This window comes from Elgaria multicarinata, chromosome 3, assembly GCF_023053635.1.
Source record: "Elgaria multicarinata webbii isolate HBS135686 ecotype San Diego chromosome 3, rElgMul1.1.pri, whole genome shotgun sequence".
NCBI lineage: Eukaryota > Metazoa > Chordata > Lepidosauria > Squamata > Anguidae > Elgaria > Elgaria multicarinata.
This window is the reverse complement of record NC_086173.1, coordinates 164,352,937-164,377,294: the sequence shown is the minus strand read 5'-3', so window position 1 is coordinate 164,377,294 and position 24,358 is coordinate 164,352,937. Positions and strand designations below refer to the sequence as shown.

The 24,358-nt window shown below is 42.8% G+C and overlaps 2 protein-coding genes across 2 annotated transcripts; both read right to left on the bottom strand.

Moving 5' to 3' along the window:
• Positions 1-1,467: 1,467 nt before the first annotated feature.
• LOC134396317 (zinc finger protein 420-like) lies at positions 1,468-18,103 on the bottom strand. Its single transcript, XM_063122765.1, has 4 exons — positions 18,071-18,103; positions 11,970-12,049; positions 5,156-5,282; positions 1,468-4,899 (listed from the first exon to the last, which is right to left on the bottom strand). The coding sequence occupies exons 2-4, from the start codon at positions 12,039-12,041 to the stop codon at positions 2,666-2,668; spliced, it is 2,433 nt and encodes an 810-aa protein (XP_062978835.1). The 5' UTR covers positions 12,042-12,049; positions 18,071-18,103; the 3' UTR covers positions 1,468-2,665.
• Positions 18,104-21,658: 3,555 nt separating this feature from the next.
• On the bottom strand, positions 21,659-24,165 carry LOC134396476 (zinc finger protein 300-like). Its single transcript, XM_063122999.1, has 4 exons — positions 24,072-24,165; positions 23,126-23,205; positions 22,123-22,249; positions 21,659-21,866 (listed from the first exon to the last, which is right to left on the bottom strand). The coding sequence occupies exons 2-4, from the start codon at positions 23,195-23,197 to the stop codon at positions 21,682-21,684; spliced, it is 384 nt and encodes a 127-aa protein (XP_062979069.1). The 5' UTR covers positions 23,198-23,205; positions 24,072-24,165; the 3' UTR covers positions 21,659-21,681.
• Between the last annotated feature and the right edge of the window lie 193 nt (positions 24,166-24,358).

Genomic DNA, 24,358 nt, shown 5'->3' with positions numbered 1-24,358 from the left:
ATTTGATCCTCACATCCACCCTGCGAAGTAGGTAAGGCTGAGAGTCAGCGATGGGCCCAAAGGCACCCAATGACCTTCAGGGCTGAGTGGGGACTAGAACCCAACTCTCCCCTGTCCCAGGCCAACACCCTAACCACTACTCCACACTGGCTTTTTAACCTGTATCTCTGATTCTTAACTACTTAATAATCTCTTTAATATTTTTATTCTTTTATGATGTTGATCTATTTATTGTTGTGTCGATTGCCTTGGCTGTTACTGTATTATATGATTTTTCTCCCTCTGCCTTAATACAAGAACATAGGACCATCACAGGAAGCTGGTTGGTATAATCCTACTGGTGCTTCTGGACCTCTCAGCAGCTTTCAATACCATTGACTGTTGTATCCTTCTGGATCTTTTGTCTGGATTGGGCTTGGGTGGCCTGGTTTTATAGCAGTTCTGGCCCTTTCTGGAGGAGCGGTCTCAGAAAGTGGTGCTGGAGGACTTCTAATTCTACCCCACGCCGTTAGCCTGTGGGGTGCCGCAAGGTTCTATCTCGTCACCCAAGCTTTTTAACATCTACATGAAACTGCTGGGGGAGGGGGAGTCATTAGGAGGTTTGGGGCAAAGTGTCATTAGTGACCTTCATCAGATGAGCGATTTATTGCACGTTCATTACAGGATACTCATACATTTTTGTAAGTCCCTATCATGACGTTGTCTGCCTCACGCCCCTTCTGGCCTTCCTCATGTGACAAAAAACACCTCATTAGGTCCAATATATTTTTAAAGTAGAACTTGCCGCTATCTCGGCCTGTGTGAAGGAGAAGCAACGTGATCAGAATGGCCAAGTGAACGGGCACGTTGTTTACTTCCTCTTTCAAAAGAGGAAGTAACCAGAAACGACAGCGGGGGCAGAAAAGCGACAGTAGGGAAATATGATATCCCCCCCATCTGATGGAGCTCAAAATGCAGGTGATGCTCAGCTCTACCTCTTGTTTCCCGCTGCATATCCCAGGGAGGCTGGGGAACTCTGGAGCCAGTGTCTGCAGGTTGTTTTGGGATGGGTGAGGGTGAATAAGCCGAAACTTCATCCAGACAAGATGGAGGCACTGTGGGTTGGGAAACCAATTACTATAGATGGAAGCTTACTGGTCTTTGATGGGGTTGCTTTCCCCCCCTAAACTTCACACTAAAAAGACTTAACATGGGCATCAGTACACATCCCTAATACAAACCAATTAAATTTCCTACAGAAGATTCTGTCCAAAATTAACAGATTTTAAAGATCTGATAAAAAGTATTGTAGGAGATTTGAATTAGAATTTACAGGGGTCAAGACCAATGAGTGAAATTACAAAGAACAACTACAAAGCAGGGTAGAAATTTTAAAAAAATGATGTTTATAATACATGGATTGGAATAAAGCCTAATGATTACTCACACTTATTTTTCAGAAATATACAAACAATTTAGTAGGCTGGACACAATTCTAGTGACAGAAACTCTTTCTTATGAAGAACAACAACAACAAAAGGAAATTGGGCAAGTAAAAATGACAGACCATGCCCAAATTAAAGCATATGCAGAGAGAGACGAAAAAAGAAAAATAATTATATATGGAGATTGAACCCCATATTATTAACTAAGGAAGATGTTTAAAGACAAAATAAAAAGAAATATAGAAAGATATTTTGAAGGAAACAACAGAAACAATCAGATTGGAAACGAGCAAAGCAACAATAAGGGGAGTATGTATACAAGAATTAAGCATAAAAAAATAGAGATGAGAAAAAAAATTAATTGGCTTTTTGTTGACAGCTGAGAAGCAATTAAGAGCAAGTAACTGGAAGACAGTTCACATGTTAACAATAGCTATGTGGAAAAAGAAAATTTGAGACATTGGCCCCATTCAGACAACATGCTAAACCACGCTGCTTAACCACAAAAAGCTTAATGGGACGCTACTTCACCGGATGATTGCTATTAATTGCTTCTCAGCTGTCAACAAAAAGTCAATTTTTTTTTTCTCATCTCTCTCTATTTTCTTTTACAAACATATGCAATAACGCCAACTGTGTTTTACAAATCCCTTGATTGGTAATATTTCCCCTATTTCTTGGAAGAATCTTACCCCATTAAGCTTTTTGTGGTTAAGCAGCATGGTTTAGTGTGTTGTCTGAACGGGGCCACAGCATTAAATGAAAGCTGTGAATTGTTTGACATGAATTTATCACAGAAGTATTTCTCACACTGCAAGCATTTAAATGGTTTTGTTCCCCTGTGAATTCTTTGATGTGCAGTAAGAGCATGATTCCAAGTGAATGCCTTTCAACACTCCAGGCATTTAAATGGCTTCTCCCCTGTGTGAATTCTTTGATGTTTAGTAAGTTTATTGCTCTGAGTATAGGCCTTTCCACACTCCAGGCATTTAAATGGCTTCTCTCCTGTGTGGATCCTTTGATGTGCAGTAAGAGCATGAAACCAACTGAATGCCTTTCCACACTCCAGGCATTTAAATGGCTTCTCACCGGTGTGAACTCTTTGATGTGAAATAAGTGAACTACTCTTAGAGAAGGCCTTTCCACACGCCAGGCATTTAAATGGCTTCTCCCCTGTGTGTATCCTTTGATGTGCAGTAAGAGCAGAATTCGAAGAAACTGCCTTTCCACACTCAAGGCATTTAAATGGCTTCTCCCCTGTGTGGATTCTCCGATGATAGCTTAGTGAAGCACTGCAATGGAAAGCCTTTCCACATTCCAAACATTTCAATGGCTTTTCCCGTGTGGAGACGTAGATGTTCTGTAAATTGTCCACACTGAGTGAAAAGCTTTCCACACTCCAGGCATTGAAATGGCTTCACCCCTGTGTGTATTCTTTGATGTGTATAAAGTGTACCACTCCGACGGAAGGCCTTTCCACACTTCAGACATTTAAACGGCTTCTCTCCTGTGTGAATTCTTTGATGTTCAGTAAGTCTATAGCTCCGACCAAAGGCCTCTCCACACTCCAGGCATTTAAATGGCTTCTCACCTGTGTGTATCCTTTGATGTGCAGTAAGAGCATTATTCCAACTGAATGTCTTTCCACACTCCAGGCATTTAAATGGCTTCTCACCTGTGTGAACTCTTTGATGTGAAATAAGTGAACTACTCTGAGAGAAGGCCTTTCCACACTCCAGGCATTTAAATGGCTTCTCACCTGTGTGTATCCTTTGATGTGCAGTAAGTTTATCGCTCTGACCAAAGGCCTTTCCACACTCCAGGCATTTAAATGGCTTCTCACCAGTGTGTATCCTTTGATGTGCAGTAAGAGCAGAATTCGAAGAAACTGCCTTTCCACACTCCAGGCATTTAAATGGCTTCTCCCCAGTGTGAATTCTTTGATGTGAAATAAGTTGCCCACTCTGAGTGAAGCTCTTTCCACACTCCAAGCATTTAAATGGCTTCTCTCCTGTGTGAATTCTTTGATGTGCAGTAAGAGCAGAATTCGAAGAAACTGCCTTTCCACACTCTAAGCATTTAAATGGCTTTTCACCTGTGTGGATACGTAGATGTTCTGTCAGTTGCCCACTCTGAGTGAAGCTCTTTCCACACTCCAGGCATTTAAATGGCTTCTCACCTGTGTGAACTCTTTGATGTGAAATAAGTGAACTACTCTGAGTGAAGCTCTTTCCACACTCGAAGCATTTAAATGGCTTCACCCCCGTGTGTATTCTTTGATGTGTATAAAGTTTATCACTCTGACGGAAGGCCTTTCCACACTCCAGACATTTAAACGGCTTCTCTCCTGTGTGGATTCTTTGATGTTCAGTAAGAGTATTACTCCGAGTATAGGCCTTTCCACACTCCAGGCATTTAAATTGCTTATCCCCAGTGTGTATCCTTTGATGTGCAGTTAGAGAATTATTCGAAGTAAATGCCTTCCCACACTCCAGGCATTTAAATGGCTTCTCCCCTGTGTGTATCCGTTGATGTGAAGTAAGACCATGATTCCAACCAAACTTCTCTCCACACTCCAGGCATTTAAATGGCTTCTCACCTGTGTGAACTCTTTGATGTGAAGTAAGTTGCGCACGCTGAATGAAGCTCTTTCCACATTCCAGACATTTAAATGGCTTCTCACCTGTGTGATCTCTTTGATGTGAAGTAAGTTGCACACTCTGAGTGAAGCTCTTTCCACACTCCAAGCATTTAAATGGCTTCTCTCCTGTGTGAATTCTTTGATGTGCAGTAAGAGCAGAATTCGAAGAAACTGTCTTTCCACACTCCAGGCATTTAAATGGTTTCTCCCCTGTGTGTATCCTTTGATGTGAAGTAAGACCATGATTCCAACCGAACGTCTTTCCACACTCCAGGCATTTAAATGGCTTCTCCCCTGTGTGAATTCTTTGATGTTCAGTAAGATGTCCACTCCGAGTGAAGCTCTTTCTACACTCCAGGCATTTAAATGGCTTCTCACCTGTGTGAATTCTTTGATGTTCAGTAAGATGTCCACTCCGAGTGAAGCTCTTTCCACACTCCAGGCATTTAAATGGCTTCTCACCTGTGTGTATCCTTTGATGTGCAGTAAGAGCAGAATTCGAAGAAACTGCTTTTCCACACTGCAGGCATTTAAAGGGCTTCTCATCTGTGTAATTCCTTTGATGTGAAGAAAGTAAATCACACCAACTTAAGGCCTTTCTGCACTCCAGACTCGTAAATGGTTTCTTCTCTGTGTGGATTCTCAGATGTTCTCTGAGGGTAGCTTTATCATAGAAACTTTTACTGCACTTTGAGCATTTCAGTTGCTTCCATCCTGTGTGGATTTTCAAATGAATATTTAGATTTCTCTGCTCTTTTCGTTCTTCAGGACTTGCTCTTTCTAAGAATACTCCCTGTCCTTCTTCTGCCTTGATCCCTGGCACATCACAGGTCTCTACAGAAAGAAAACGGGAGTCTCAAATCAAGGAATAAAATTAATTCCTTGTGACAGAACAAAGAAAATCAACACAAAGCCTGTAATGCCATCTCACCCCCCTCCCAACCTGTAGAACAGAGCCCACGATCCTGCCAGACTAGCATAGGAGTCTGAAGGATGTTCAATCACACCACAATTATTAAGATGTGCTAAACATTTTTTAGCCTTTGTAAACGTGCTGGTTTTCTCATCCCATGGAAAAAGCAGAGCGTACCCAAATATGCCACGTTTGCAAAGTTCTCCATCATAACTTGTTCGTGCAGAGTCCTTTGCCTCGGATCCAGCAGAGACCACTCTTCCTTGGTGAAATACACGGCCACCTCTTTGAAGAGCACCAAGCCCTGGAGCAGGAGGAGAAAGAAAATCATACGGTTTCTACTCATAGACAGTGTTGCGATTCTTCTAGAAGCTGGGAAAAGCCACTCAGAGCCACTGTGGTCGGGGGCGGAGCTGGACGCCATGATGGGTAAGATTTCTCCTTGAGACTCCCGTATGGGGAGATCTGAGAACTTAATTATCTCATTCAAAAAGGCATGGGTCGTCAATGAAAATGAAGGGAAATGATTATGACTTTTAAGTGAGGGTGAAAATCTTGTTTTTGGAAGCAGAATCAGTATAAGGAGGGAGAAAAGCAGCCCGGTGTTTCTGGCTGTAAATTAGTCAGACGGAACGGAGGGGGGAGCGATGAAAATGAAACTGGCTTTGTGAATGTCAGAGCTCTTTCGTATCCCAGTCTGATAAAGACGCTGAATTACACTCCTTATCTTAGGAGAATGTCTAATTGGCAGTAAATTCACCCTTTAAAAAGCATCGAAGGAGGAAGTGTTTATCTGCGTAGAAAAAGTGACGGTGCGGAGTGTATACGGGACATTAAGTGAGAGTCAAAAATAGATCCATGCTGAATGTTAGAAAATCCACACACACAAAAAAAAAAACCTGGGAAGGCTACAAAACGCCCCTCTAATCATAATTTGGCCCGTCTTGAGAAACTGTCTACAGAAGAAGTTACACAAAGTAGTGGAAGTGAAAGCGAGAATGGCAGTTCTGTCAAGATGGCGGAGAAACCTGGCACGGTGCCAACTTCAACTACAATGGAAGATCTGAAGAGGCTGATTTTGGACAGTACAGCAACGCTGAGTAAGAAGATGGATGAAAATGCAAAGAAGGCAGATCAGAGGATGGGGGTGCTCGCTGACAAAATTGCCCAGAATAACAGAGCTATAAAGATGCTAGATGCTAAAGTAAAATTAGTGGAGAAAAGGCAGGATGTGAAGTTCCAAGATCAAGAATTAAAGATGATCCAATTGCAGGATCAGGACCGACGTTCCAATCTACGAATTAAACACTTTGTTGAAGAACCAGCAGAGGATTTGAGAAAAATAATTCTGAAATGGTTCAATGATATGATGCCTGATCTGGACATAAAAGACTGTGACCTGGAAAGGATCCACAGAGTGGGAGGAGCAAATTACAGAGGAACCAAGGACATTCTTGTGAAATTTGGCAGTTATTACAAAAAGGAGCAAGTGATGAAGAAATTGAGGTCCATGGCCATGATAAAATATAAAGGCAAAGCAGTGCAAGTATTCAACGATCTTTGTCAGCAAACACTCCAATGGAGACGCAGCGTTAAGCAAATAACTGAAATGTTAACAAGAAGCGCAATAAAATATGCTTGGGGTTACCCTGTTTTCTTAAAGTTTTCATATGGTGGGAGTCAATACAGAGTAACCTCTTTGGATCAAGGCAAGGAGTTGCTGAAGAGTCTGGGTTTATCTAAAGAAGCAAGTCTTGGAGCTGAAGTTGGAAACAGAACTGAAGCGGGGGCGTCTGGGATGGGGTAAAATGTTGAATGGTTATGAGATAATAATACATAAAAGCTGTTAAGTATAGAGATCTTGCCGCTCAGGCGGAACTCCGCCTCCCCCCCTCCCTTAAGGTAGTTAATGGCCGGAGTGGTAGACTTACAGGGATATGGGGGGGGGAAGGAGGGGGGGATGGGAGATTGGGGGGGTTTAATAGGGTGGGAGGGAAGGAGATGAAGGGGGGTTCAGGGTTTGTGTTTTTTGTTGTTTATGTTTATGAGATGCAGAGCACACGGGATCGGAAGAAGAATCAAAAGAGTAAATATGGATAAAAAAATTAAAGTATCAACGCTTAATGTTAAAGGTCTGGGGGCAGTCGTGAAAAGGAGAAGAATAGAACAAATGTTAAATAAAGAAAGTTCTGATATTATTATGATGCAAGAAACACACCAAAAATTTGATGGCGTAAACGAAATACGGACAAAGTGGTCAGTCTATTATGAAAAGTCACTGGGGACATAAAAAAAAAATGGAGTGGCAATTTTGATTTTAAAAAAGTGGATTTATATTAAAAACTATAAAAAAGGATAATGGTAGATATCTTATGATAAAGGGACAAATTGAAAATGAATCATATACATTAGTCAATGTTTATGCCCCCAATGAGAGACATAGAGAGTTTTTTATGTACATTGATGGTGCTATATAAATAAATAATAATAATAATAATAATTATGGAATTATTTAAAGAAATAGAGGAGTTTAGAGAGGGGCATCTTATTTTAGCTGGGGATTTTAATATGGTAATGGATAATAGAGTGGATAGGTCAAACCCCACTAATGCAGAAAAGAGAAATAATATTACTATATTAAATAAACTAGTAAAAGAAAAAGATTATGTAGATTGCTGGCGTTTACTGAATGGGTCGAACCCGGGCTTCTCTTACTACTCCTCAGTTCATCATACATACTCTAGAATAGATTATATATTGGTTTCAAAAGAGTTTGCAAGTAAGGTATGTAAAATGGAAATGGGGGTAATAAAGGTAACAGACCATGCATTGCTAAGTTTAGAGTTCACAGTTAGAAAGAATTATAAAGAAGCGTTTAGGTGGAAATTAAACACAAAACTTTTGAAGTACAATAAAGTGGTAGAAAAATGCAAAGAGAACTGACAGAGACTTGGGAAATTAATGAGAAGGGAGGAACGTCAAGGGCAGTAGTTTGGGATACCATGAAGGCAGTAACAAGAGGAATATGTATTAGAGAAATGTGCAATTTAAGGAGGCAACAAATAGCAGAGCAGGAAAAATTGGAGGAAGAGATTAAGAAATTGGAGAAAGATTATTGGCAATTTAAAAATAAATATAAATTAATAGAAATACAAGCAAAGAAAAAGCAATTAGAAAATTTAAATTTAGAGGAAGTTCAGAAAAATTTAATATATATGAAAGGGAGTATTTTGAAAACAGCGATAGAAACTCTAGATTGCTTGCCAGACTCACACAAAAGGAAAAAGCCAGGAATGGGATAGGAATATTGAAGGATAAACAAGGGAATTATTGTCATATAATGAAGGGTAAAAGAAAATTTTTCCAAGAATTTTATCAAGAATTGTATAAGGGTAAGGACACTCAAAAACAGAAGTTGGAAGCTTATATAGAAAAGTATATAAAGAAGGGAATAAAAACAGAACATAGAGTTAATGGAGAAGGTAATAACGCAAAGAGAAGTAGAAGAAGTAATTGAGAATTTGAAAGTGGGTAAATCACCGGGGGTAGATGGTTTAGGCTCAGAATATTATAAGGTTTTTAAGACTTTTTTAGTACCGAAATTATTGAAGCTGTACAACTCCATATTGGAAGGAGAAAGAACACCAGAATCATGGGAACATTCATTAATAATTTTAATACCAAAACCAGATAAAGATTTGACTGTCCCTGATTTATATAGACCTATTTCATTAATAAACCAAGATGCTAAAAAAATTTCAACTATTTTAGCAAGGCGGTTGAACAAATTTATAGATGAATACATAGGGGAGGATCAATGTGGATTTGTACCAGGCAGACAAATGCACAATTTAGTGGGAAGAGTTTTAAATGTAATACAGGTGATAAATAAGTCTAAGGTTAAAGCTGGAATTTTGGCATTGGATATTTTTAAGGCTTTTGACTGTTTGAGCTGGCAAGCTTTAAAGATGGTTTTAAATAAAATGGGATTTGGAAATAAATTTAAAGCTATAATAGAACAGTTGTACTCTCAAAATACAGCTGTAGTGGTAGTGAATGATGGTGTGACGGATAAGATACGACTAGCCAAAGGGACAAGGCAAGGATGTCCACTCTCGCCGGTCCTGTTTGTAATGGTAATGGAATTATTGGCGAATGCAATACGAGAAGATGAGGAGATTGAAGAAATAGGTAGTATGAAAAAAATTAAACTGAATATGTTTGCAGATGACACACTGCTAACTATTAAGAATCCAATAGAAAAGATGGGGAGAATTAAACAGCAATTGAGAGAATTTGAGGATATTACTGGGTTAAGAATAAATTGGTCCAAATCAGAAATGATGTTGTTTAATTATACTAAAAAGGAAGAGAAGGATTGGGAAGAAAAGGGAAGAGAAATGAGAGTTATGAATCAGATTAAATATTTGGGAATAAAAATTACGCAGAAGTTAGAGAGTTTAGAGAAAGAGAATTTAAATGTGTTAAAAAAAGAAATTTTAGCAAAATTGGAAAAATATAAAAGATTAAATTTATCCTGGTTTGGAAGAATAGCATTAATAAAAATGAAGATTTTAGCAAAGATTAATTTTGTGTTTAGGATGCTACCAATAAAAATTTCAGAATTAGAGATAAAAAGTTGGCAAAATATTATAATTATTGTAATGGTGATAAGAAAGCGAGGGTAAATAAAAGTAAATGGTATTTAAGTCAAAAAAAAGGGAGGATTGGGTCTCCCAAATATTAAACTATATTATGTAGCTAACAGATTAAGACATATTGTGGAGGCAATTACAGGAATAGGAGAATTAGATTGGATGGAGGATAAAACTACAAGTAATATAGAGATTAATTTGGAAAATGTTTTTTTTAGGGAAGGGAAAAAAATGGGTAGAAAGTATAGATAACCCGCTTTTGAGGTCTCACTGGGAAATTTGGAGTAAATATAAAGGGGAGCTGCTTCCGAGTAGCTCCCCTTTGTCACCGGTAATAATGTTAAAGAATTTCCCGGAGGAATTAAAGAGTAGATTAAGTAAAGTTTTAATAGAAAAAAATAAAATGAAATTAAGGGAATGGTTAAGAGGAATGAATACAAGAGAGGATATGGAAGAGGTCCTTAAAGATAAAAAATTAACTTGGTTAAATTATTGTCAATTAGAACAGTGGACTAAAAAGTGGGTAAGAGATAACGGAGATTGTAGAGAATTGACGAAGTTTGAGGAATTAATAGTTAAGAAAGAAAATGATAGGGAGAAAAGAACAGTGTTAAAAGGGTTGATGAGTGAAATATATAGAATACTGGTGGAGAAAGTGTTGATGGATAATTCAGGCAAAATGGTTTGGGAGACAGATTTGAATGTACAAATAGGACAACAGGGCTTGGAGGGACTATGGAAACAAAGAGCGTTGAGAAATATGTCAGTAAGAATAAAAGAGAATTATTATAAAATTATATGGAGGTGGTACCTAACTCCGGTTAGATTGAATAAGATAAATAATCAGCAATCAGCAAACTGTTGGAGAGGATGTGGGGGGTAAAGGAACGTATTTACATATGTGGTGGGAATGCAACTATGTTCAAAAATTTTGGAAGATGGTGTTTTTGGAGATTGAAGAAATTGTGGAAATGAAGATAGAACGAACACCAAAAGTTGCATTACTGTCACTATTTGAAGATTTAAAATGTAAAAAGGAAATCAAGGAATTGATAACGAATTTGCTGACTGCAGCAAGATTGATTGTAGCTAGGAACTGGAAGATTCAAGGGGAATATTCTATTGAAGAATGGTATAAAGAAGTATGGGATATAGCTATTAATGATAAATTGACTTGTAATATTAAATGGTGAAGAGGTATAGCTAAAACAAATGATTTTGAAGGAATTTGGAAACAGTTCCTAATATTTGTGTTTTCTAAGGGAAGTGGGAAACCACCAGTAAAAGAAAGTATGAGATTTTGGAATCAGGAATGAGATCCCAAGGTGCGGGGTGCACTTGTATGTTAATTTTGATTATGTTATTTAGATAAGATATTATGTATTCAACATTTCAATATTATGTAGTACGTTATGTGTGTTGTTGTTTTTTTGTGATAATGTAAATAAATTTTTTTTTTTTTTTTAAAAAGAGCCACTGTGGTCACTTGGGCCGCCAGTGACCATGATGGGTCTTTGAGCAGCCACCGAATACGAACCTGATCTTTCAGAGGGAGCAACCAAGTGTGCTTCGGTCCCATGACCTGTGGGGGTATCTTCACGGTGCTGCTGCCCCGTTCCGGCATTCACTTAAAACCCTGCAGGATTGCAGCTTTTGTGGGGGGAAAGCTAATCCCCATGGCGGGAGGGGCCGTGTTCTTCCCCATGACCATGCAGCTGATCAGGCCCACCCCCCGCACTCTGCCCAGCCTCTCCAGTCTCCCAATGGTCCTGATCCACCCTAACTTAATGCCAAAGAGACGTCACCGTAGGCAGAAGGTGGAACGACATGACCTCGCATCAAAGCAAAGACATTGTTCTAAATCCTCGACTTTCTAAATTCACAGCTTGAGGGGAAAGCTCAATGCTGGCTGTGAATTGGTGACTGCATTATATAACAAACTTAGCACTACTGTGCAGCCCTCTCAGGGTAAATAGGGCGTCTAGAGAGACACCCCTAGTTGAAACCCAGACTAGAAGGCGTCTAGGTGATCAGTATCCTCCAAAGGCTTGGATCCCTCTAGCTCAGTATTGTCAACACTGACTGGCAGCCCCTTTCCTAGTCTCACCACCTGGAGGTTCATGCAAAGCAGGGCCTCTACCACTAAGCTCCAGCCCATGCCAGGTTTACCCTGGGGGCCTCCATCTCCCCTTGACAGTCCTGAGAGCTTTTGAAGTTGGCATCTTTGACAAAACCAAAGAGAAAGAAAGGAATTCTTTCGGGCCCTGGGAGGGTTGCAAGGGAGAGAGGCACCCAGGCCACCCCCTGTCCATCCCCTCATTGATTTCTCCCCCTACCTGATCTGGTCGCACAGGACCCATTTCTCCTCCACCATGAAGAAGGGGTGACTTGTGAGGTATTACCGGCATTTCTTCACCTGCAAAGGAGAGAAAGGTGTTGGGAAGAATCCTTTTGACATAATTTGGATTTTTATGCACATTAGATATCTCAGGTGTGTGGGGCTGGACTTCAGGGTGGGGGAACTCTCCTCACCTTGGTCTTGGGGACCATTCCGGATGCTGGATTGAATGCAGGACATCTTAGATGGCTGAAACCCTCCTACATGTGGAAACCAGGGGAGAGGCTGAGGGGGAAAAGCACCTCTGGAAATGGTGAACTGCAAGTCCCATCAGCCCTGGCCAGAATTGCCACAACCAAACATTCAGATAGACAGACGAATTGAAATACCATTTCGTCACGGAAGCGAGTATGCAAAGCTGTGGGTTTACAAAAAACAACAGGCTACAGAGGAGCGGAAATGGCCGCTGGATTGGCACGTGGCTCGTGTGCTCCGATTAACGTGGTCAGTAATGCAATCCTGTGCAGGTCTACGCCAAAGTTTAACTCTTTTGATGCCATAAGAACATAAGGGGAGCCCGGCTGGGTCAGACCGAGGGTCCATCTAGTCCAGCACTCTGTTCACACAGTGGCCCACCAGAACACCCATACGCAGGACACGGGTGAAACACAACGCTCCCACCCATGTTGCCCTTTTCTGCACTTTTTCCAGCTCTGTCTACCGTATCTTTTTTATACCGGTGACCAGAACTCAACACAGTATTCTAAGTGTGGTCGCACCATAGGGTTGTATAAAGGCCGTACGATATGGGCATTTTTATTCTCAACTAGCTGATATAGCCAGTGTGGTACAGTGGCTAAAGTGTTGGGCTGAGATCCGGCTTCTAGTCCCTGTTCTGCTACTTAAACCCACTGGGTGATTTGGGGCCAGCCACAGGCTTCTAGTCCAGCCCACCTCACAGCAAAATTGTTGTCAGGATAAACTATAGAGGGGGATTATGCACGCCGCCTTGGGTTCCTTGGAGAGAAAAAGGCAGCATATAAATGTAAATAAAAAAATAAATAAACCCAACATTGCTCGAGGCCCCTAAGATGTATGTCTGTGAGGTAATAATCTTAAAGTATTTTATTTATTTATTTATTTATTACATTTTTATACCGCCCAATAGCTGAAGCTCTCTGGGCGGTTCACAAAAATTAAAACCACAAAAAACATCCAACAGGTTAAAAACACAATTACGAAATGCAGTATAAAAAGCGCAACCAGGATAAAACCACACAGCAAAGTTGATTATAAGATTAAAATACAGAGTTAAAACAGTAAAATTTAAATTTAAGTTAAAATTAAGTGTTAAAATACTGAGTGAATAAAAAGGTCTTCAGCTGGCGACGAAAGCAGTACAGTGTATGCGCCAGTCGGACCTCTCTGGGGAGCTCATTCCACAACCGGGGTGCCACAGCGGAGAAAGCCCTCCTCCTAGTAGCCACCTGCCTCACTTCCTTTGGCAGGGGCTCACGGAGAAGGGCCCCTGTAGATGATCTTAAGGTCCGGGTAGGTACATATGGGAGGAGGCGTTCCTTCAGATAACCTGGCCCCAAACCGTTTAGGGCTTTCAATGTCAATACCAGCACTTTGAATCGGGCCCGGACCTGGACTGGCAGCCAATGAAGCTGGAAAAGGACTGGCGTAATGTGATCTCGTCGGCCAGTCCCTGTTAGTAAATGGGCTGCCTTGTTTTGTACCAGCGGAAGCTTCCGGACCGTTTTCAAAGGCAGCCCCACGTATAACGCATTGCAGTAATCCAAACGAGAGGTTATCAGAGCATGGATAACTGTAGCTAGGCTATCTCTGTCCAGATAAGGGCGCAGTTGGTATATCAACCTAAGCTGATAAAAGGTGCTCTTTGCCACTGAGTTCACCTGTGCCTCAAGTGACAGTTCTGGATCCAAGAGCACCCCCAAACTACGGACCCGATCCTTTAGGGAGAGTGCAACCCCGTCCAGGACAGGGCAAACATCACCTCGCCGGACAGATGCACCACCCGCTAACAGTACCTCCGTCTTGTCTGGATTGACTCTCAGTTTGTTAGCCCTCATCCAGTCCATTACCGTGCCCAGGCACTGGTTCAGAACAGCCACTGCCTCACCTGGGTTTGATGAAAAGGAAAGGTAGAGCTGGGTATCATCCGCATATTGATGACACCTCAGTCCACATCTCCAGATAACCTCCCCCAGCGGCTTCATGTATATGTTAAACAGCATAGGGGATAAGATAGAGCCCTGTGGAACCCCATGGCTTAGGAGCCACAGCCCAGAGCAATAATCCCCCAGCACCACCTTCTGGAATCGGCCATCCAAGTAGGAGCGGAACCACTACAATGCAGTACCTCCAACTCCCAGCTCAGACAACCTATCCAGAAGGATACCATGGTCGATGGTATCGAAGGCCGCTGAGAGGTCCAGGAGAATCAACAGGGTCGCACTCCCCCTGTCTCTCTCCCGACAGAGGTCATCCCACAGGGCGACCAATGCAGTTTCCGTTCCAAAACCAGGCCTGAAACCCGATTGAAATGGATCTAGATAATCCATTTCATTCAAAAGTGCCTGGAGTTGTCCTGCAACCACCCGCTCAAGCACCTTGCCCAGGAAAGGGATATTAGCCACCGGCCTGTAGTTGTTAACATCCTCTGGGTCCAGATTAGGCTTCTTCAGGAGTGGTCTAATTACCACCTCTTTTAAAGTGGCCGGCACCACTCCCTCTCTCAAGGAGGCATTTACAACCTCCTGGACCCATCCAGCGATCCCCTCCTTATTTGATGTAATGAGCCACGAGGGGCAAGGGTCAAGCACACAGGTGGTCGACCAGACTTGGCCAAGCACCTTGTCCACATCCTCGGGCCTCAATAACTGAAACTCATCCAATAAAACTGAACCGGACGGCGCTCTGAACGCCTCTACTAGTGGAGCTGCATTAAGTGTGGTGTCCAATTCATGACGAATCTGAGCGACTTTATCTTCAAAGTGCCGTGCAAACTCGTCACAGCGTGCTACCGAGGGTTCCACCATCTCTCGCCCTGGCCCAGAGTGTAACAGGCCGCGAACCACCCGGAAAAGCTCCGCCGGACGACACTGAGAAGACGCAATGCTGGTGGAAAAGAACTGCCTCTTTGCCACCCTCACTGCCACAGAGTAGGCTCGATAGTGAGCTCTAACCCGTGTTCGATCAGACCCAGCACGAGTTTTCCTCCACCTGCGTTCTAGCCGTCTCCCCTCTAGTAGTAGGCTGGTGCTACTTCCTTTCTTTGCTCTCTGATCCTCACAACAACCCTGCAAGGTAGGCCATTCCTAGGACTGTGATGTAACCTTAAAACAAATTAAATTAGTTTCTTCCCTCCCTCTCTCTCTCTTTCCTTCAATGCTTGGCCAAGCTGTCCCTATGATTTTCTTCGCCCCACAGAAAACTACAACTCCCAGCATGCATTTTGTTGCGGTGCCCGATTTGCCCAATGGGAATCCAGCCTGGGAAGTGAAGTCTGGCCAAGCCAGTCCACACAGCACTGTGCAGTCAGTGCTCATAGGTAGGACTTGAGGGAGCTGGCCGGCTAACTGACAATTAGCTTGGTCGTAGCTGTTGGCGACAGGCCGAGAGCTGTGCCCTCCTTCTCTTCCACTCCTGATGGTGCCTAGTGACTGAGGCAGCTGGCCCCAGGCACACTCCCTTCAGGCCCGGGATGGTGAGCCACTTCCAAATGATGGCCATCAAAGCCTAATAAGTCTTCCCTCCCCACCCAAGGCATGCTGGGTGTTGTAGGCATAAGCCAAGGCCCCTGAATAACACGTTAATCTTTGAATACCCGTCTGAGGTGTAGTGGGAGACAACTGGAGAGCGGGCCTTCTTAGTTGTGGCACCTTGCTTATGGATTTCTTTGTCCCAGGCAAGCTTTCCAGTGCCAAGAGATTTCTTTTTTAAAAAAATCCAAGGCCTTTTGGCGCAGGTAGAATTAAAAGAAAATGAAAATATCCTGAGATTTAGATCTATTCCAGAATTTAAAAATGAAGACATCAGAGAAGAGATGATTAAAAATCTGGCAATGTTTCTTGATCAAGATGAGGAAATCCTGGAAAATGAAATTGACAGTCTACAGAATAAATTCTACTTATGCCAGGACAAAGAAGGTACCAAGAGATGTATTGGTCCATTTCGTGAAAAAGATTACAAGGGACCAGATTCTCAAAGAGGATTACTCTAACAGATTGAAGATTAACGGGAAAGAGATAATTGTGTTAAAGGATAATTGTGGCTAATTGGCTAAACCTCCATTTTACAAAGGAGGAAGGATTATGCATCCCTGATATCAATCTTAAAACAAAAAAAGATTATTTTCAGATGGGACTTTCCAGAAGGATTTTTAAAAAAAAGGTCTGGAAATGACAAAATCGGATGAAGAAGACTTGGAGGGTGCCACTGGTGCCACAAATGCGGACTAAGATTAAGTGAATGCTTAATATGCTTACTTACATATATACTTACTATGCCAGGGCACAGGCTCTGAACACCAAGCCTGGCCGAGGCTACTCCCTGCTCAAGCCAAGCACCACCGCTTGATACGCCTGAGGCAAGGGATAAAAATGACCTTCCTCCAAAATATGTGGAGGAAGGGGTTTAAATGTGGGAGGATTTCAATATATAAAATAAAACACTGCAAGTTATATGTGCTGAGGTGAATTATTGTCAGAGTGGGTGCTAAATGTGTAAACTTCAGATGATAAATGCCAAACAGACACGTGGGATTTTTGTCTACAAGAGACTCATATCAGGAAAAACGACAAAATTCCTATATAATAAGATTTTAGGAGAAGAATTTATCGCAGCAAATATGAAAAAGAAAAATGGTGTTGTCTTGTATATTAAACCACACCTGAAACCAGAATTGGTAATCTCTGATGAACAAGGACGTTACATAGGAGTTAAAATTAATTTAAATGGAACCACAACTATGGTATTGGGAGTTTATGCTCCCAATGAACACAAAGCAGAATTCTATGAGAGACTCATGAATAGCCCAAGTGATATAGCCTTTGACAGCTGGTGTCTGATGGGTGACTGGAATGGAGTGATGGTGCCAAAAATGGATAGGACTTCAGAGAAGGATATCAGAAGTCACCAGGGCAAACTCCCCAAAAGCTTTTTTGATATGATGGACAATTTGGGACTGAGAGACAGATGGAGACAAAAAAAATGGCAATTCAAAGGAATTTACCTACTTTTCAGAAAGACACAGATCACTGTCAAGACTAGACATGATCTTAACAACTAGAGACTTTGTTACTAAAGTGAACAAAATAGAGATTCTACCCAGATTTCTCTCAGATCATAATCCTTTACTGACGGTCTACAAAAGAAAAGTAATTATCCCAAGATGGAGATTAAATGAAGCATTACTACAACACGAGAGTATTTTAGAAGAGGCGAAAAGGAAATTAAAACGCCCCGCCTGTGAGCGCTTGCAGGGAGGAATGTGTGGGGGAGGGAGGGAGCGGAGCGCAGGGGGCGCCGGAGTCAGTGGGGCAGGAGAAGCCCTTGGGGGCGGCGCGGAAAGGGGGCGCTTCTCTCTCTCTCTCTCCCCCCCCCCCCCTGCCCGCTCCGGCTACCACAGCCTGCCCTCGCCTGCACTTCAGAGGCTCCGGAAGCCGCGCCTTCTCTCCTTTCGCAACGACAACGGCTGCCGCCACGGAAGCGGGGAAAAAGGGGAAATGCGCCATTTTGCAGGGGGCTCCTGCGAGCGGCGGCCGAGCCCTGGACAGCGCTCGCAACCCAGGCGTCCGAGTGGGTCCTGCGGGGAGGGGGCAGGCGTGGGGAGGGGTCCGCTGGCTTTCCCGACCCAGTCAGGCGCTCGGCTCAACCATGAGACCCAGCAACAACCACCAAGAGTGCAGAGAGCGCAGGGAGCGCGCAAGCAGGCAGGCAATGCCCCCTCCCTCTCTCTCTCTCTCTCCGCCTGGACTCGCCTCTCCGACCGGGAAAGCAGAGCCCCATCCCGCCTTTCCCTTCCAAGGCAGCCGCCCAGGTGTCCCCGAAGGCTCGCAGTCCTCTCCTCACCTGCCCCTTCCACGCAGCCTCCACCGCTCACGCCCCGTCCTCGCGCGCACTGAAGGGGCGAGTAGGAACACGCGGGTGTAAACCACGCCTTTGGCCAATCAGAGGGCAGGGGGCGTGTCGAAAAGGCAAGGAAACCTAGACGTAAAAGGATAGAGGAGTCAGAAAACCACGTTCCGAAACCCGTTCCCGGCCATAATCCGTATTCTGCAAAACAGCCCGGACCGGCGACTTCCAAGTCACACATTAGTAGTTGTGACAGATATAAGAAGCTCCAAAACTTCCACTGAAACTGTGTTCCCTTATCCGTTCCGGGCCATAGTCCGTATTCCACAAAATTAGCTGGAAAAGAAAATGATGGGTGAGTAAAATGAGGCACAATCTATTGTTGGGCAATTGCCTGGAATGGCAACTTCTCTGTGAGAATAAGAGTAAGGAAAGCTTCAGAACATTGCTGATGACAATGGGTTATATACTGGGTCAAAGAATTGGTCCGCTTCGCTCCCTCTTATCCACACAGGGCTGAGATAGACAAGACAATAAACATCCAATTAGCAATTGCGTGATTGGCTTTTAAAAATAAATTCCATGTTTGGACGGGGTGGTGGTGGTATCGATCAAGATTGTGGAATGGGGACATTAACATTTTGTCTCCTGGAGTAATCCCAATCTGGATCGGGAGCCTGCAACTACCGTCAGCATTGAAAAAAGGAGCTATTCACTCCAAGGAAATCATTTCTCAATATGCAAATAGCAATTGTGGGGATTAAAGCCCGACCAGCCCTCACGATAGAGTCGCAATATGGATCATACTATTTACTTATTTGTTTGATTATTTAAAACATGATCAGAATGCCAAGTGAACGGGCACGTTGTTTACTTCCTCTTTCAAAAGAGGAAGTAATCAGAAACGAAAGCGGGGGCAGAAAAGCGACAGTAGGGAAATGTGATATCCCCCCATCTGATGGAGCTCAAAATGCAGGTGATGCTCAGCTCTACCTCTCGTTTCCAGCTGCATATCCCAGGGAGGCTGGGGAACTCTGGAGCCAGTGTCTGCAGGTTGTTTTGGGATGGGTGAGGGTGAATAAGCCGAAACTTAATCCAGACAAGATGGAGGCACTGTGGGTTGGGAAACCAATTACTATAGATGGAAGTTTACAACTGGTCTTTGATGGAGTTGCCCTCCCACTAAACTTCAAATTAAAAACAACAACAAAAACTTAATAATATTATCGTCTGTATATTTATTTATTCATTTATTTATTTATTACATTTCTATACCGCCCAATAGCTGGAGCTCTCTGGGCGGTTCACAAAAATTAAAAATATTCAAAGTATAAAACTGTTAGACAAATATCTGGTTCTTTCTTCCTAAGGGCGGATCCCATAGAAATGCACAGATCAAGTTTGGAGGATATATATATATCTATTCAGGCTACAGCACTGGGTGCGAAAAGCTCTAAAGCTATTCGGACCCTGAATATAAGAAATTACAATTATTTATACAGTTAACATCACATATGCTTCTTTTCCTGCCATTATTCTAAAAATGTATACATGGTATAGTTAGCATTACATATGCCTCTTTCCCACCATTGTTCTAAAAATGTGTACATTGTACTGGTTCTGACTAAATGTCAGCAGGCATCCGGGTTTGGTTCAAACCGATTCCTTAAGTGCTGATTCTGAAAAACAACTTACATAGCACAGGGGGTTTGGGTGAAACAGAGTTCACTCCCAAGTCACACAGCAAGATTTTTCTAAAATGGAGTTACGTTTGCTAACAAAACAGCAGTATAAAACCATTATATACAACACAATATAAAAGCTCAACCAGATAAAAACAGCAGCAATACAAAATTACAAATTTAAAACACCAAGTTAAAATTTATTTATAGACTGTGAAAATACTAGGAGAATAAAAAGGTCTTCACCTGGCGTCTAAAAGCATATAATGTAGGTGCCAAGCGAACCTCCTTAGGGAGCTCATTCCACAGCCGGGGTGCCACAGCAGAGAAGGCCCTCCTCCTAGTAGCCCCTGCCTCACTTCCTTTGGCAGGGGCTCACGGAGAAGGACCCCTGAGGATGACCTTAGGGTCCGGGCAGGTACATATGGGAGGAGGCTTCCTTCAAATAACCTGGCCCCAAGCCGTTTAGGGCTTTAAATGTTAATACCAGCACTTTGAATCGGGGCCGGACCTGGACTGGCAGCCAATGAAGCTGGAAAAGGACTGGCGTAATGTGGTCTCGTCGGCCAGTCCCTGTTAGTAAACGGACCGTTTTCAAAGGCAGCCCCACATATAACACATTGCAGTAATCCAAACGAGAGGTTATCAGAGCATGGATAACTAGCTAGGCTATCTCTGTCCAGATAAGGGTGCAGCTGGTATATCAGCCTAAGCTGATAAAAGGTGCTCTAATACAAACCAATATACAGCTCTAACACAAACCAATTAAATTTCCTACAGAAGGTTCTGTCCAAAATTAAAAGATTTTAAAAATCAGGTACAAAGAATTGTAGGAGATTTTGAATTTCAATTTACAGGAGGCAAAACCAATGAGTGAAATTACAAAGAACAACTACAAAGCAGGGTAGAAAAGTATATGGACATTTTGAGAAAATGATATCCATGTATTATAATACATGGATTGGAATAAAGCCTAATGATTGCTCACACACTTATTTTTCAGAAATATACAAACAATTTAGTAGGATGGACACATTTCTAATGACAGAAACTCTTTCTTATGAAGAACAAAAAAAAAAAAAGGAAATTGGGCAAGTAAGAATAACAGACCATGCCCAAATTAAAGCATATGTAGAGAGAGATGAAAAAAGAAAAACAATTATATATGGAGATTGAACCCCATTTTATTAACTAAGGAAGATGTTTAAAGACAAAATAAAAAGAAAGATAGAAAGATATTTTGAAGGAAACAATCAGATGGGAAACAAGCAAAGCAACAATAAGGGGAGTATGTATAAAAGAATTAAGCATAATAAAGAAAAAGGATAAAGAGAAGGAGACATCGGATCCAGAAATCAACAGATTAACGGAGCAGTATAAGTATACTGCTCCATATAAGTATACTGCATAAGTATACTGTATAAGTATACTGCAGGGATTAGGAAAAAAAGGCAAATCTGAGGAAGGCAAAAGAAGTACTAGAAATAAATAACGATAGGAATATGTTATATGTCAAGCAAAGGTACTACAAGTTTACGGGCAAAAGCTCAAAACTGTTAGCAAACAGAGTTCAAAAAAAGAGGATTAGGAACAGAATTTTAGCCTTAAAAACAAAAGAAATCTAAGAAAAATGATCAAATGGAAATGGGTGGAATTTCAAAGATTTTGAACTTTTCAAATATTTCAAAGATTTTTTTGAAGGAAAAGAGACAGAAGTAAAACAGATTCAGGAATATCAGGGCAAAGCAAAAATATCCCCAGGAAAAGAACAGAAACAGTGAAGCTCTTTCCACACTCCAGACATTTAAATGGCTTCTCCCCTGTGTGAATTCTTTGATGTACAGTAAGAGCAGAATTCGAAGAAAGTGCACACTCCAGGCATTTAGATGGCTTCTCTCCTGTGTGAATTCTTTGATGCTCAGTAACTTATCCACTCTGAGTGAAGCTCTTTCCAAACTCCAGGCATTTAAATGGCTTCTCTCCTGTGTGAATTCTTTGATGTGAAGTAAGTTGTCCACTCTGAGTGAAGCTCTTTCCACACTCCAGGCATTTAAATGGCTTCTCACATGTGTGAACTCTTTGACCCTTAATCCCTGGCACATCACAGGTTTCTACAGAAAGAAATCGAGAGTCTCAAATCAAGGAACAAAATTAATTCCTTGTGACAGAACAGAGAAAAGCAATACAAAACCTGTGATGCCATCTCACCTCCCTCCCAACCTGTAGAACAGAGTCCACAATCCTGCCGGACTGGCATAGGAGCCTGAAAGTTGTTGAATCACACCATGGATATCAACATGTGCTAAACGTTTTTTATCCTTTGTAAACATGCTGGTTTTCTCAACCCTTGGAAAAAGCAGAGCGTACCCAAATATGCCACGTTTGCAAAGTTCTCCATCATAACTTGTTCGTGCAGAGTCCTTTGGCTCGGATCCAGCAGAGACCACTCCTCCTTGGTGAAATACACGGCCACCTCTTTGAAGGGCACCAAGCCCTGGAGCAGGAGGAGAAAGAAAATCATAAGGTTTCTACGCATAGACAATGTTGCAATTCTTCTAGAAGCTGGGAAAAGCTACTCCGAGCCACCATGGCCACTTGGGCCGCCAGTGACTGGGATGGGTCTAGGAGTATCCCCAGACTACGAACCTAATCTTTCAGAGGGAGCAACCAAGACTGATTCGGTCCCGTGACTTGGGGCGGGGGGTATCTCCAAGGTGCTGCCCCATTTTGGCATTCACTTAAAACCCTGCAGCATAGCAGCATTTGTGTGGGGAAAGCTAATCCCCATGGCGGGAGGGACCCTGTTCTTCCCCGTGGCCATTCAGCTCATAAGGCCCACCCCCTGCAGTCTGCCCAGCCTCCTCAGTCTTTTAGTGACGGATTAGTGGTCCTGATCTACCCCACCTTAATGCCAAAGAGACATCATCATAGACAGAAGGTGGAAGGACGTGACCTCGCATAAAAGCAAAGAAGTTGGGCTAAATCCTCAACTTTCTAAAGTCACAGCTTTAGGGAAAAGCTCCATGGTGGCTGCGTGTTGGTGACTGCGTCACATAACAAACTTAGTACTACTGAAACCCAGACTAGAAGGTGTCTAGTTGGATCCCTCTAACCCAGTATTGTCAACACTGACTGGCAGCTCCTTTCCTAACCTTACTACCTGGAGGTGCATGCAAAGCAGGGCCTTCACCACTATCATTTTACCCCAGGGCTTCTATCCTCCCTTGACAGTACTGAGAGCTTTTGAAGTTGGCATCTTTGACAAAACCAAAGAGAAAGCAAGAGAATCTTTCGGGCCCTGGGAGGGATGCAAGAGAGAGAGGCAACCAGGCCACCCCCTGTCCATCCCCTCATTGATTTCTCCCCCTACCTGATCTGGTCGCACAGGACCCATTTCTCCTCCACCATGAAGAAGGGGTGACTTGTGAGGTATTACCAGCATTTCTTCACCTGCGAAGGAGAGAAAGGTGTTGGGAAGAACCCTTTCGACATATTTTGGATTTCTATGCACATTAGACATCTCAGGTGTGTGGGGCTGGACTTCAGGGTGGGGGAACTCTCCTCACATTGGTCTTGGGGACCATTCCGGATGCTGGACTGCAGGCAGGACATCTTAGATGGTTGAAACCCTCCTACATGTGGAAACCAAGGAAGAGGCTGAGGGGGAAAAGCACCTCTGGAAACGGTGAACTGCAACTCCCATCAGCCCTGGCCAGTATTGCCACAACCAAACATTCAGATAAATAGACAGACAATAAAATAAAATACCATTTCGTCACGGAAGCGAGTATGCAAAGCTGTGGGTTTACAAAAAACAACAGGCTCGAGTGGAGTGGAAGTGGCCGCTGGGTTGGCACGGGGCTCGTGTGCTCCGATTAACATGGCCAGTAATGCAATCCTGTCCAGGTCTACGCCAAAGTTTAACTCTTTTGATGCCATAAGAACATAAGAGGAGCCCGGCTGGGTCAGACCGAGGGTCCATCTAGTCCAGCACTCTGTTCACACAGTGGCCAGCCTGCTGGCGACCAGGGACTCAGAAGCAGGACACGGTGAAACAGCATCCTCCCACTTTTCCAGCTCTACCATAACTTTTTAGGCGTGGTGACCAGAACTGTACACAGTATTCTAAGTGTGGTTGCACCACAGACTTCTATAAAGGCCATATAATACGGGCATTTGTATTCTCAACTAGCTGACATAGGCAGTGTGGTGTAGTGGTTAAAGTGTTGGACTGAGATCCGGCTTCTAGTCTCCACTCAGCCACGGAAACCCACTGGGTGACTTTGGGCCAGTCATAGACTCTTAGTCCAACTTACCTCACAAGGTTGTTGTTGTCAGGCCCCGATTGCATAGGTGAGTACCAAAGTGTTGAATTCCTACTTTGACTCAGTGTTCTCACAAAAGCAGGTTTATGACCACCCCCCATCCTGGAGAAACTGAACAACAATCCGAAGGGGCAGGACTACAGTTTCAGATTGATAAAGAACCCCTAATTTCTTTGAACGAAATCAAATCTCCAGGGCTCAGTGAACTACATCCTAGAGTAATGAAGGAGCTAGCAGAAGAACACTCAGATCCACTGTCTCTTATCTTTGCAAAATCA